At 31.7% G+C, this 12557-nt stretch overlaps 1 protein-coding gene across 16 annotated transcripts in view; it reads right to left on the bottom strand.

Annotated features, from left to right (window-relative positions):
• LOC113560339 (CUGBP Elav-like family member 1) overlaps nucleotides 1-12557 on the bottom strand; it is a 169301-nt gene that overhangs the window by 11780 nt on the left and 144964 nt on the right. For 13 of the 16 annotated variants that reach the window (XM_026966146.1, XM_026966148.1, XM_026966147.1 and 10 more), the window contains 4 exons: nucleotides 9021-9146; nucleotides 6221-6471; nucleotides 3709-3835; nucleotides 2477-2683 (listed from right to left, as the gene is read on the bottom strand). In XM_026966146.1, the coding sequence (XP_026821947.1) occupies nucleotides 2477-2683; nucleotides 3709-3835; nucleotides 6221-6471; nucleotides 9021-9146 (711 nt within the window). The remainder of the gene's footprint in view (nucleotides 1-2476; nucleotides 2684-3708; nucleotides 3836-6220; nucleotides 6472-9020; nucleotides 9147-12557) is intronic. The other 3 variants (XM_026966156.1, XM_026966157.1, XM_026966162.1) reach the window with 1 other exon arrangement.

Here is a 12557-nt window from a genome sequence, read left to right as displayed (position 1 = left end):
TATGACGACTGTGCGCGTCTCCAGTTATTGCCGGAGACACGTAAAAATTTCACTCCGAATTCAAAATAAGTGATATAATTCAAGTCACTATTTGCCTTTCCAAAGATAGAAATGTATTTAGCATATCCAAGACGTTAGCGGAAAAAACCCGTTTTTCTTAATGTTCTTATTGCAAACTTTGATTATTTTTAAATAGCCGATAATTATAATAATCAATTAAAAAATAAGGTTTAACATTTTTGCGTTAACCGTCGTGAATTATTTATTCCATTATATTTGAGAATTATCAGATAAAATTGATTGTTCTATTTGTTTTACTTACCATTTGTATCAAGTAAATAATAATAATAATAATAGAAACGATATACGCAATCATGGCTGTACTATAATACTAAACTACGATTTGATTAAATAAGTCATTTAATGAAAACCACAGACACATTCGTTTGTTTTCAACAAAATAATCGTTTCATCTGGGACTATACGGAGACAAGAGTACAGTCACTACCAAATTCTTACCCGAGATGGACAACAACTTTGTCTAGATGGATTGGTAGTAAATTTTTTTTTTGCATTTTTAACTTCTTAATTTGTGTAATTTAGATTTAAATCATCTAAAAATCAGTGACCGCTTTGTTTTTGCCAGGTGGAAACCCATTTTATAATAAGAGTCGCCCCCATTACCATAAGTGGACATTGGAGTAAGTGTATTCACTGTATTTACACTTTACAGTAAATGATTTCTCTAACCCTTATATGTTTTCATTAAATTAGTATAGTTTTGCATCGTGCAACAACTGCTATTTTAAACTGTTTAATACCTTTCACTCTCTAAATGTTTAGCACTTTATCTTAGAAAGTTATTCTTTTATTTATCTCATGGTATTTTGTATAAGTCGTACCGTGCCAAAATAGCTTTTTTCAGGACTTAAGCTTGTATATCTTTGATTGTCGACTAGTCATTAGTTCTTTAAAACCGGGATCATGTTTATATTTTTAATGATGTTATTAGTATTACTAGCGTTAGCGAAATAACGGTTCAGATGTTGAGCGTAGAAAAATTTGTCTATAATATCGTGTCAGAAAATAACATCAATAGTTCAGTTCCGTGAAAAATCAGTAGTTTTTCTATTTAATTTTATTATCACTTAACAACAAATAAAGGTATAGTTTGATCACTAACGATACTAAACGAACTCAAATAATTTATTTAAATTGTTAAATTTTCATGTTTCTTAAAATTTCAAATTTTTATTTAAGATTGCCTGCGACGAACGCCTTAAAAAGCTGATACGCGAAAAATCTATACTGTTTTGTAACTTTTTGTTATTGGCTCTTGTCCAAAAAAAAATAAAAAAAAAATAAAGGCAACGGCTTAAATACAATCGGCACATATTATAATAGCTGTACGGTCGGTCGTCACGTGGCAGCCGCATTTGGAATTCGGTGTACGTTATTATTAGAAGTGCATCACAGCAGCGATGTGCATTTATAAGAAACACTGCACCGATCGGTCCAAAAGGAAAATGTTTCAATCGGCAGTTTAAAAAAAAAAGATTATTGTAAGAGAACTGGAAGGAAAATAAAATTAACTGTGTGTTGCTTTGCAGGTGAACGAGGTAAATAAAATACATACAAAAGTTAAAAGTTTTAACGCCATGTCATCCGAAAATAAAATAAATTTAAACTTCTCGTTTTCATACAAATAAAATTAAAATTATTTCACTAACTATATACAATTAATTTTACTTTGTGTACATTATTTAACGCTACTCGATATACCTATAACAAAGTACATAATTTATCTCGGTATTCCATTTTGAGTGTACTCAAATAATTATATATTTTTTTATTTAAATTTAAAATTCATCACAAGTTATGCTATGAATATGTTAAGAAAAACTTTCAATATTAATCATAATGTATCATAGCATACTAAACTAAAATTATTTCAATTGTATATAATATAAATATATGCAGTTTCGCTAATCAACATGAACTCAACAATAATAAATGGAGTGTTATTAGCTGGATCATGGTAACAAAATTATTTAGCCTATTAAATTAAGTAAAATTTAACCCAAAATATGTAAGACATAAACATGTATAGGTAACTATCATAATTTAACAATAATTAATTTACTTGACGTCCAAATAGAAATTGTAATGGTAATTTACAAGGAATATTGAAATAATAATCATTAACATAAATAAATTCTCATTTCGTTTGTCAAAGACTGAAATCGGTATTTATAATAAGTACCTAATTGAATCGTAGAAAAGTAATTACTTATATAACACTACAATAACAGTTTTTATTGTTATTATTTTAGCCAAAACGATTATTGTAATATGGCACGAATGATATGATGGTACCTATAATATATGTTAAAATAACGACAAATGCACAAATATTTCACACGACTACAATATATAAACATTACACAATAACAATATTACTCGTAAAACTACTTACTAGGGTTTCCGACGGACAAATTGGCGAGCGTTGACAAGTTCTGTAAGTTTCCGGGGTTCAGGTCTCCCAGACTCGGCGGCGACGCAGACAAATTCTGGTAGCCTGTATAGAAAGGATCGGTGTAATCTAAACGCCGAGGTGAGACAGTATCTACATGTGTGGGATGGTAATGGGACGTCTGGACATGATACGGGGATTTGAGCGCACCTGAATATTGGGTCACATGAAATTAATGATATTTTTACAACAAAAAACCGCCCGTTGCGCAGTAGTACTATTGTTTTAGATATAGAATATGTGAATAGTTAAAACCCCCACCAACTGTTTGTTGAGTAACATTAAATGTAAATATATATTTTATAGTGATACTGAATAAGTATAATTAACATTCGTTTCGTAATATACGTTTTAAGGATAAAAAAACTATCGTCACGGCGACAGTATTATGCATTACAGGTTCGTGTTAAGTAGCGTTTTGAATATAACGTTAAAAAAAACTCACTAAATATATTATATACATTACATTGTTTTAAAATATTGAGATACACTCGATGACCTCATAAAACCCACTCGTGTAATGGATATATTTACAGCAAAACCGTAATCGGTTAAAATGAACGAGATATTTAAAAAAACGTATAGGTGTATTGAATGCACAAGATCATAATACATAGTTGTAGTTACATTATTTGTATTTTAACGGCTACAGGACGATGATTGCCATTCAAATATTATCGAAACGGCATTGACCATCGGTAATGAATAACGGAAATAAATGTTTTAAATTATGTACTTTAGGTGTGTTTAATGAGATCGCCGCTGATATGCGAGTTACAGTCTGAGAGTTAATATGTTTTAAATTTGTATGCGTGAACACGATGAAAAAATATCACATTTGTATTTACATACGCTCAAATGTTCAATCGTCGTCTGCGTTGCGGCTGATAAGAAAGAACAATAGTGCGCAACGGAAACAAAAATTGGAACGCACTAATAAAATTTTAGAAACATTTAAATAAAACGGTAAAAAGACTCGTAAAAATCGAAAATACAAAATACTATACAGATCTCGATTTTTACTCTAATAACTGAGTTTTTCGAAAGAATGCGTGACCTATACTTATTATGATTAGTAATATATTATACCTACACTTTTACGAGTCACAATACACCGGTAATTCGGTTTTATTGTGACCTTTACACATATGGATAATCACACAAAGAAAACGCACCTGTGTTGTTGGTCAAAAGCAGATTGTTTAACTGATGGTTATTGTTGTTGTTAGCTGCCACGGCAGCAGCGGCTGCATTCAGTTGGATCTGCTGGAGTACTTGCGACGACAGCGAATTCGTGTCACTCTGCAAAATCATAAAACGAAATCGTTACGCATTGAATTGTACAGTACTCGTCAAAAATGCATACAGTACATATCGTTTAAATAACAACGTGATTTTAAAAAATATTACACAATGATCTAATATTAATGTTAGTTGGATCTGTTATGTGTTATCTATTACATAAAAGATGCTTTTTTTAAATTGTATTTCAATTTTATAATAATATAACAATAGAATATAATATATATCTGTAACGTTAAGTAAGGCAATGGGTGGTTGGTTGAGTAAAAGCCTGCCATTAAGTTTTGATTTAAATTGTCTAGCACTACCAAGTTGATAATTAATAAAATTGTGCTTACGCGTGATTAGTGTATTACACATCGGAAGAAGACAATATTAATTAGCGACGAAATACTATACCATATTTAGATTAACGATATAGAGCGGCGATATTATACATATATATTATTATGATAAGTATAACAGTGAAAATTGTTCCAGGATCCATACATTTATCGGTGGTATTTGGGTATAGGATCGATTCGTCTGAAACGCGAAAAGGGAGAAGTGTAATTTAGCGAAAAACGAGTCTGCAGTAAAAATCAATAAAATTCGAGTTTCAAAAGTAAACGCAATATTCGTATCATATTAAAGCACATATATATATATAAATATATAAATATATATATATAATATAAAATATTAATCAAATCGTTTTACCCGGAGACAGAAAATATGTTAAACGATTAAGGTAGTAAAAACGCCTTGCAGCGGACCTTTTGTCATTTTAAGGTTTCCCTCAATTGCGAATTCTACGAATCACCGTTATTTACCTCCTTCTCCTCTTAAGTTATATATGCATATAATACTACTATTGCAGTACTGCTTACCAAATGGATTTCTAATTTAAAAATCAAGTAACTGTTTGAAGCAAACTAAAACCAATTTTAGAATAGTAAGCCATACGTTAAATAAATATACATAGCAAGTATAATATAAAAATATATTGCATACGTGTATCATACATAATATTAGGTACAAATTGTATATTATGTACTTAAAAATATACATTAAAATGTTTATGTATCAAATATTACGGCTTAGATATTCTCAAACATGTTAACTTTTCATAGAAAAATGAAAGTCGACGTTGAGGAATAAGGAAGTTCTGATTTCACCGTCTACCGAATAATCATCAGTAAAGATTTTTTTATTATTATTGTTAACATTGCAAGTTATTTACAAAGTAAATAATCTTCACGCGCCGATGATCTTTGTTCGAGTCGTGTAACGACAAACTCGTTGGTAGGACATGACGATCCGGAGTGTTTATAAAATGGACAAAATTATTTTGGCGAATTAACCGAACAGGCAAAATACTTTTACGGTCAAAGTTTTCGCGGAGTCGCTCTGAATCACCAAGTTTATTACATTGCCATTTACACCCACGGGAGCATTCTGCAAGGGGTTAGTTTCAATACTAACTTCATAAAACGCGCATGAACACGGTGCGCTGCAAAACAGTTTATAAGTTTAATTAGAAAACGATTAGGTACGGAGGAGGATTTGGTCGAACGCCGTGCTGTGAGCGGATTTTGCAATCAACGCAGGCAAAGTGCATCATATATTAGTATACATGAAGTAACGAGATTGCTGCACGATACAACGATATATATGCTGCGTTTATACGCAACAAACATATTATACTATTATTAATATTAGGAACGGGCTAAAAGTGTTATTATTCGCATACCATTTTAGTACATTTTTAATCAATATTAAGTGTCACGTGAAAATGTTATTATTCTGTAAATGCACGGGAGGGAAATCGGGAATTCGCTGCGAAACGTCAACAGCTTACACCGACGAGCGTGTGCCACGAATAACTTTTTAAATTGTTCGTGTTTATAGACAAAGATTACATCGAAGCAACATGTTCAAGGGGAATCTCGCGATTTGGTGTATTATATTAAGTTTGAACACCACGCTGGCGCACAATAACATTTACCACAACGACACAAGTCATATAATTGTGTTTAGGGTGCAGCATGTGGAAGATGATATTATGACATATTTAAAAGCAATCCCAGCATTAAAACTTTTAAATCTCCAGAAACATGCAATACATATGCGACGGGTCTTTGGCCAATTGTAAACACTTAATGGTAAACGGTCACTGAAAGGGATATTATATATAGACTTTGCGGAGGTTTGCACGACGGTAATGCACGTCTTAGACGACAGATTTAACGTCGGTAGGTAAAAAAAAATGTGTCGATAATCAAAAAAAAAACATTGGAATTTCACCCCCTGCATACCATTTTTACATTCACCAGCGAGTACAAGAAGGTAGTAAGTTTCGTGAACGAGAAACGGTCGTTAATAATTGTACCAAATAATAATTACATTCATCTGCTGATTGGCTAGCACACCGAGCGCTAAATACTGTGCGGTAGGCACGCTGTTGCCTCCGGTCGCCGCCAGACCCCATAGGTTCGCTTGCATCTGCTGCATGCGTTTCTGGTCCTTTTCCTTTTGGGTGTCGGCGAACTTGACTACAAGCGGACACGTACAGCCCTCCATGGTCTGCGAGTGATGCATACCCTTGATAGCCGCTATAGCGTTCTGTTTGGTCGTGTACGTGACGAATGCACAACCTGCGAACACCGGAGTTAACCGTCAGTCGATTATAGATAAAAACTGGTTCACCAACCTATACAGCGCATATGTATCGCCGCAGCTGACAGTGTGTTATATATGCGGTACCTATACATTAACGAGCTCATTACATAATTAAATAATATGACGTCGAAGGGAATTTTTTTTATACATATAAATGAACGTAAAAACATATTAATTGATTAGAAACTAACGATAGAGTATAACTATACACAATTCTCGGAGGCAATGGAAAAATATCATTTTATTTATAAATATATTTCATTTTTAAACCCTGAACATAACACATTTTAATTTACAGTGATACCCGGAATACATATAAAATAAATCAAGAAAATATTCCAAGTTTTTTTTTATAAAAGATTATTTCTAGTAAAATATTATACATATACCTTATATCGTATTAACAAATACACACAGCTTTTGGAACTATAAACTTACATAGAGACATTTGAAAAAAATCTAACAATTTTTAAAAGTTTCTTTCATAAAAAAAACTTGAACTGAATATCGAATAGTTCATTCTAAACGGACGCAATATTCATGGTCTGTAAGTTGAATAAAACCAAAACTTCAAGTTGTAAGAAAAAACATTAATTTTCAAAAAAAAAATAACCAAATAACAACGAATGCATCATAATTTATTAATACTATGTATAGGTACACTTTATACTAATGTTAACTAAATAAATATTAAAAATTCAAGTTATTACTTATTAATTATTATAAAATATGTAATTTAATAATAAAGTGTTTAAATCATTCTAACCATGTTTTATTCTTTTTTTTTTAATTAAAATCCTTTATTAAAAAAAAAAACTATTGTTCCGACACATAGTAATAAAATAAAAAAACGAAGTAAAATAAATACATAATTTATTTAAAAAATACTAATATGGGTGTTTGGCTACTAGTATAGTGTCTTTACATTATTAACAATGATAAATGGTATATTCAGTTTTTTTTTTCATTTTTATAGACAATTTTTAAATTGTTTAGAATGTTTAGATTATTATTAATTCTGTACAGAATTATATTAGCAATATAAATAAAAGAAATAACTCGGTATCTCAATCTCCTTTATACCTACAATAATAACATAATTTTTTGATTAATTTTTAATTTAATTTATTTTAATATTATTATACTATATCGTTTATATTATAATAGACTCTATAACTATATACTAAAATTAAGACCGATAAAAATTTCAACTGTATTATATGATTATCAAAAAGTTGTAAATAATGCAAAAACTTTAGTTCTTCTGTAGGAATTTAACGGGAATCTCCCACTGGGTTTTCTGTTGTGAGAACTCGGTTTTCTATAGTTTTTGCCATTTTCTAAAAAAAAAAACTAAACTAGTGGAAAATTTCCAAAATAACCTTACACTAGTGGTAGCATATGTGCCCTATTCCCTATCTATATTGAAACTTTTGGCAAATTCATTTTATACGAAAGTGAAAACAAAAAAGTCACAATCATTGGAAATCCAATAAAATTCTCACCCTATTTTAAATATAAAATAAGAATTAAACGCGAACACCGAATTAATTAATAAGTATAAGTATGATGTGATTTAAAAAAAAAACAACAATAGCATTGACTCAATTGAAAATGGTATTAGATGCATTGATACGTAAAATATGATATAATTTTTTGTTATAAAATAAACATGTGTAAATGTGTAATACGTAGGTATACTTAATACAATAGATTATTTTTACGAAAGAAGACTAATTTGAATATAGATTACTATCTATAATCTATATCAATGGTATAACATGAAATGTTTACAGCAGTCGCAACTTTTTAAACGATCGAATAAAATAATATTTTTCATAGCAGCGTTAGCCGACAACTTCGGTGGAGCACTTAAAAGAATAAGTGCATTGTAGAAAATCTTATAAAATGGTGCCTCGGAAGCCAAAAATCTGTCCTTGGCGTAATCTATAAAGATATTAATTCATTTTATTACAACGAATACAAACGTCGCTTTCAACACGACGACGATTCAGGCACTTAGTTATACACTTACATTAGTTATTACAAGATGTTATGAAAAAAAAAAATCACTACATTAAGCGAACATCAACAATATATATTTCATGGGCATTTTACTACACGATGTTATATAATATTATCATCCACGCGAGACTAATAGATATTCATAAAGTGGTGAAAAAAGTCATATTGTTATCCCGTGCGCTGAAATCGGAAAACAAAGATGTATAGCAACTAAAAAAAAAAAAACCCGTTCAATAGCTGTAAACTACTATCAAAGTAGTAAAATTTTTGTATACACTATATACCAATAATTATAATAAGTTAAAAGTGTTAAACGAATACATATATAATACGCAAACAAATAACACGTGTTTTTATAAATTAAAAATATAATGTAAACGTTGCACAGCAAGCGGCATCATAAACAGAGTTTTGCTAAATTGCCACGGTTATATATTACATATATTTTTTTTTAACACGTAGAGGTGTTTTAAAAAAAAAAAAACCCGAAATAGTTTACCTTTGCTAACGCCATTCGGGTCCCGGAGCACCGAACACTCTTCGATGGCTCCGAAAGGTTCGAACATCAACCTGATGTCGGGTTCAGATATTTTTTTTGACAGCATACCAATGAACAGTTTTCTTTCTGCAACAAAAATGGAAAATAAAAATAATTAATATAAATCCCTATTCTCGAGTATCTCTCATAAAACTAATCAAACAATTAGGTTCTCGTCATCGTATCAAAATAAAAAAAAAACTGCGTACATAGACAATGCCCATTGGCATGTCAGAATAATTGGCATAGACCTTAAAAATTATCAAATCGATCGAAGTGTTTTGCTTTACATCTCCCTCCTCCTCCCCAACAAAAAAAAAAATATCGCATTACTGAAATGTAAATTTCTTAGTGTAAGTATTCTCAATTATATTATTGCTGTGGACATTCACACGCTAAATTATTAAAAATAGTCGGCCGAAACGCATAAACGACAAACGATCATTCGGGACCGTAGAAACCCACAAAAGACTATGAAAAACAACGTTATGCAATTTTATTGCGTCGGATACGCAAACGTATGATTTATCATTGTATACTTAGAGGTACATATAATATATTATGCGTGTGTACTATATATATAAAATAAATGCACACGCGTATATCGCGTCTACGATTCGCGAATCCGAAAAGATACCGAGGAATAATGGCTGCCAAATGATTTATATTAAACACGGGCGAACGATCGCGGCGCTGCCCCATTACTTTAATAATATAGTATATATACGTATATAACAACCGTAAGATATATCATTATATATTATATTCTTGAACTCGTATTTACACAATATATTTCGGTTTATTACGACGGAGACGACCGTCGTCAACGGTTCTCTCATTACATCGTGTGTGCTGTCGTACCGTAATCGTTATTATTATTTGTGATGATTATTGTCTTTTTCCGAGTACGGTGCGAGACAAAACACCCACAGGGTGGATACGTGGATGAACGATCACGTCGTTGAATTGAATTGCGTAGTATTCGTGTTACATTTAAGAAGTTCAGTCGCAGAAGACTTATAAAACAATAACATTATTATTAGTACCGATTTCTTTGTCGTTTGATACTCGCGAATCGTCCGTAATAATCGTCAGGGATTATACTCGTCGGAGGAAGAGTCAGGGTAGAGGCTTTGGGGATTCCGTCTCGCTGCAGTATAAACAAGCTTACGACATATTATATGGTAAAAGAGCACGCAAGGATAGAAATTCGAATGACGGAATAGCGAGAGGTTTGGGCGAGTAGTATACTGAAAACGCGGCACAAACTATAATCAAATGCGCGAACCACGACTACGACGACAATAATGTTATAGACGTACAATATTAACGGTGATATAATATACAGCCGAATCCCGTCTTCTCTAGCGCTATTTGACCAACGTATTCGGCTTCACAAGTCGGAAACGAAAACCCCATAAATTACTTTTAAATTCTCTCAATACGCGAGCGCACACACACACGCATACATACATATTACATATATACGGTACATTGTATACGTGAACGGACGAACTCGGACCGAAAAGGGCAAACACCACAGCGCGAATATACACGGCGTCCCCAGAGACGCATCACGTCCCATCACATATTATTCTCCTTGCATCTGTTGTTTTCATAACCGAAAACCAATTATTTGGATAACCTCGAGCTGCAGCGGCATCGTGATTAAACGAGCTCGGCGATAAATATTTTCGGTCACCGCGGTGCGTGCTCTCTCTCTCTCTCTCTCTCTCTCTCACACACACACACATTCTTTCTCTATTTCATACACACGCACATACTCTCTCTCTCTCTCTCTCTCTCTCTTTTACTCATTCACTCATTCTTTTTTTCTCCATACGGTTTTATTTTCTAGTGTGAGGCCTCAAAACCACGCGAGCCGTTAACAATATACATTGCTTATGTGTATTCTCGACCCCTTTTTCTCGGGAGCTTTTCAATAAACAAAAACCAGCTATTGGCATAAACGCATCTAGCTAAGTGGTTATTGTTGTAAAGGCTTCCTCTCCGTCATTCAAACCCACTCGCCAACCCTACTTCTTCGACCAACATCCCGTACATTACACACGCGCAGGACGACGACGCAAAATACCTTTCCTTATTTGCACGATAAGTTATTTTACCGGGAAAAACACGCTATAATACATATAATGTATATATATGGTCGGTATATGGGAGAAGAGCGTTGGGATGTCAATAAAACGTATATATACTTAATACCTTCCTTTACCTATGGATAGATTTTTCGGTAGTGGGTGGAAAATAATACAAGTGTTTACCGCACGCTGAGTACTTACAAAACCCAGTTTTTAACGAAATGGATGATGGCAAATTGGCAGCGACAACTTTTATATATTTGCTTCCCATTGTTCATTCTTTTATGTGATACATATGGGACCTATTCGTTTACGTTAAAAAAAAAAAAAACAATTTTGTTCCCATCTCGTTTCCATCAAATTAAAAAAAAGGTTAGTTTTCAATTGCACCAAAACTAATATTGTACTTCGGTTATAAACTGTTTAATTTAGGATAACTGTGTAGATATTACCAAGATTTCGTGAGTACTAAAATAATAAATGGACAAATTGATGTAAATGTACAATATGTATACAACCGATATTATTACGGCCATCGATTCGGGTTGATTATGTTATAACGAGTTCTTGTTTTAAATATTTTTAAGTTTAAATACGAGAAAACTGTGACCAGTACATGATTAAGATATTTGTGTCGAATAGATTTATAATTAATATCACATACAAATCTGTAAAAACGAATGAATATATATATATAAATTTGTCCCGCTTGAACTTTTATACATTAATGAACCATGTTCAACAGTTGATACTCAAACAATACCTAGAGCTTGAAAAATGAAAGCAATTTATATGATGTTTGAGATCGCATAAAAAATAATTTTAAATAAAGTTCGATCAACTAAGCAATAACAATTTGACTGTAACTGATATAATGATGGATCGGCTATACAACAATAAATGTGGTACACTCTACAACAAAACTTCGAAATTAATTCAGAGAAATAACTTTAAAACTTGCATTAAATAATAACGATAGACCAAGTCGACAACTTCAAAAAAATAGTAATACTTATTTTCTTGTGAAAAAAATACCTACATATTTTAATACAAATCAAAATATATTTATCGACAAAACTATAAACTTCCAATTTTTTTCCTGAATTGGATATACAATAATTCACTGGTTATATTAATGAATGTGTCTCTTCAGTATTATATATACATATTGAAAGATAAAACAAAAATAAAACATACTTATAGTTTTGAGCATATTATAACACAATTAATGTAATCAAAATAATCTGTTTCAATCCACTTATAACATAACTGTAGATTATTATAAGACGCAATTCATAAAGCTATACTACTGTCACTTTGGTCATCTTCAAAAATTATTGAGCGTAGATTACAGATTTAATTGCTAACGAGTGTGATATTATATATATAGGACAATTTG

This window comes from Rhopalosiphum maidis, chromosome 4 (genome assembly GCF_003676215.2).
Source record: "Rhopalosiphum maidis isolate BTI-1 chromosome 4, ASM367621v3, whole genome shotgun sequence".
In the NCBI taxonomy this organism is placed as follows: Eukaryota; Metazoa; Arthropoda; class Insecta; order Hemiptera; family Aphididae; genus Rhopalosiphum; species Rhopalosiphum maidis.
Note: the sequence above shows the minus strand (reverse complement) of the source record. Positions and strands in the feature narration are given on the sequence as shown.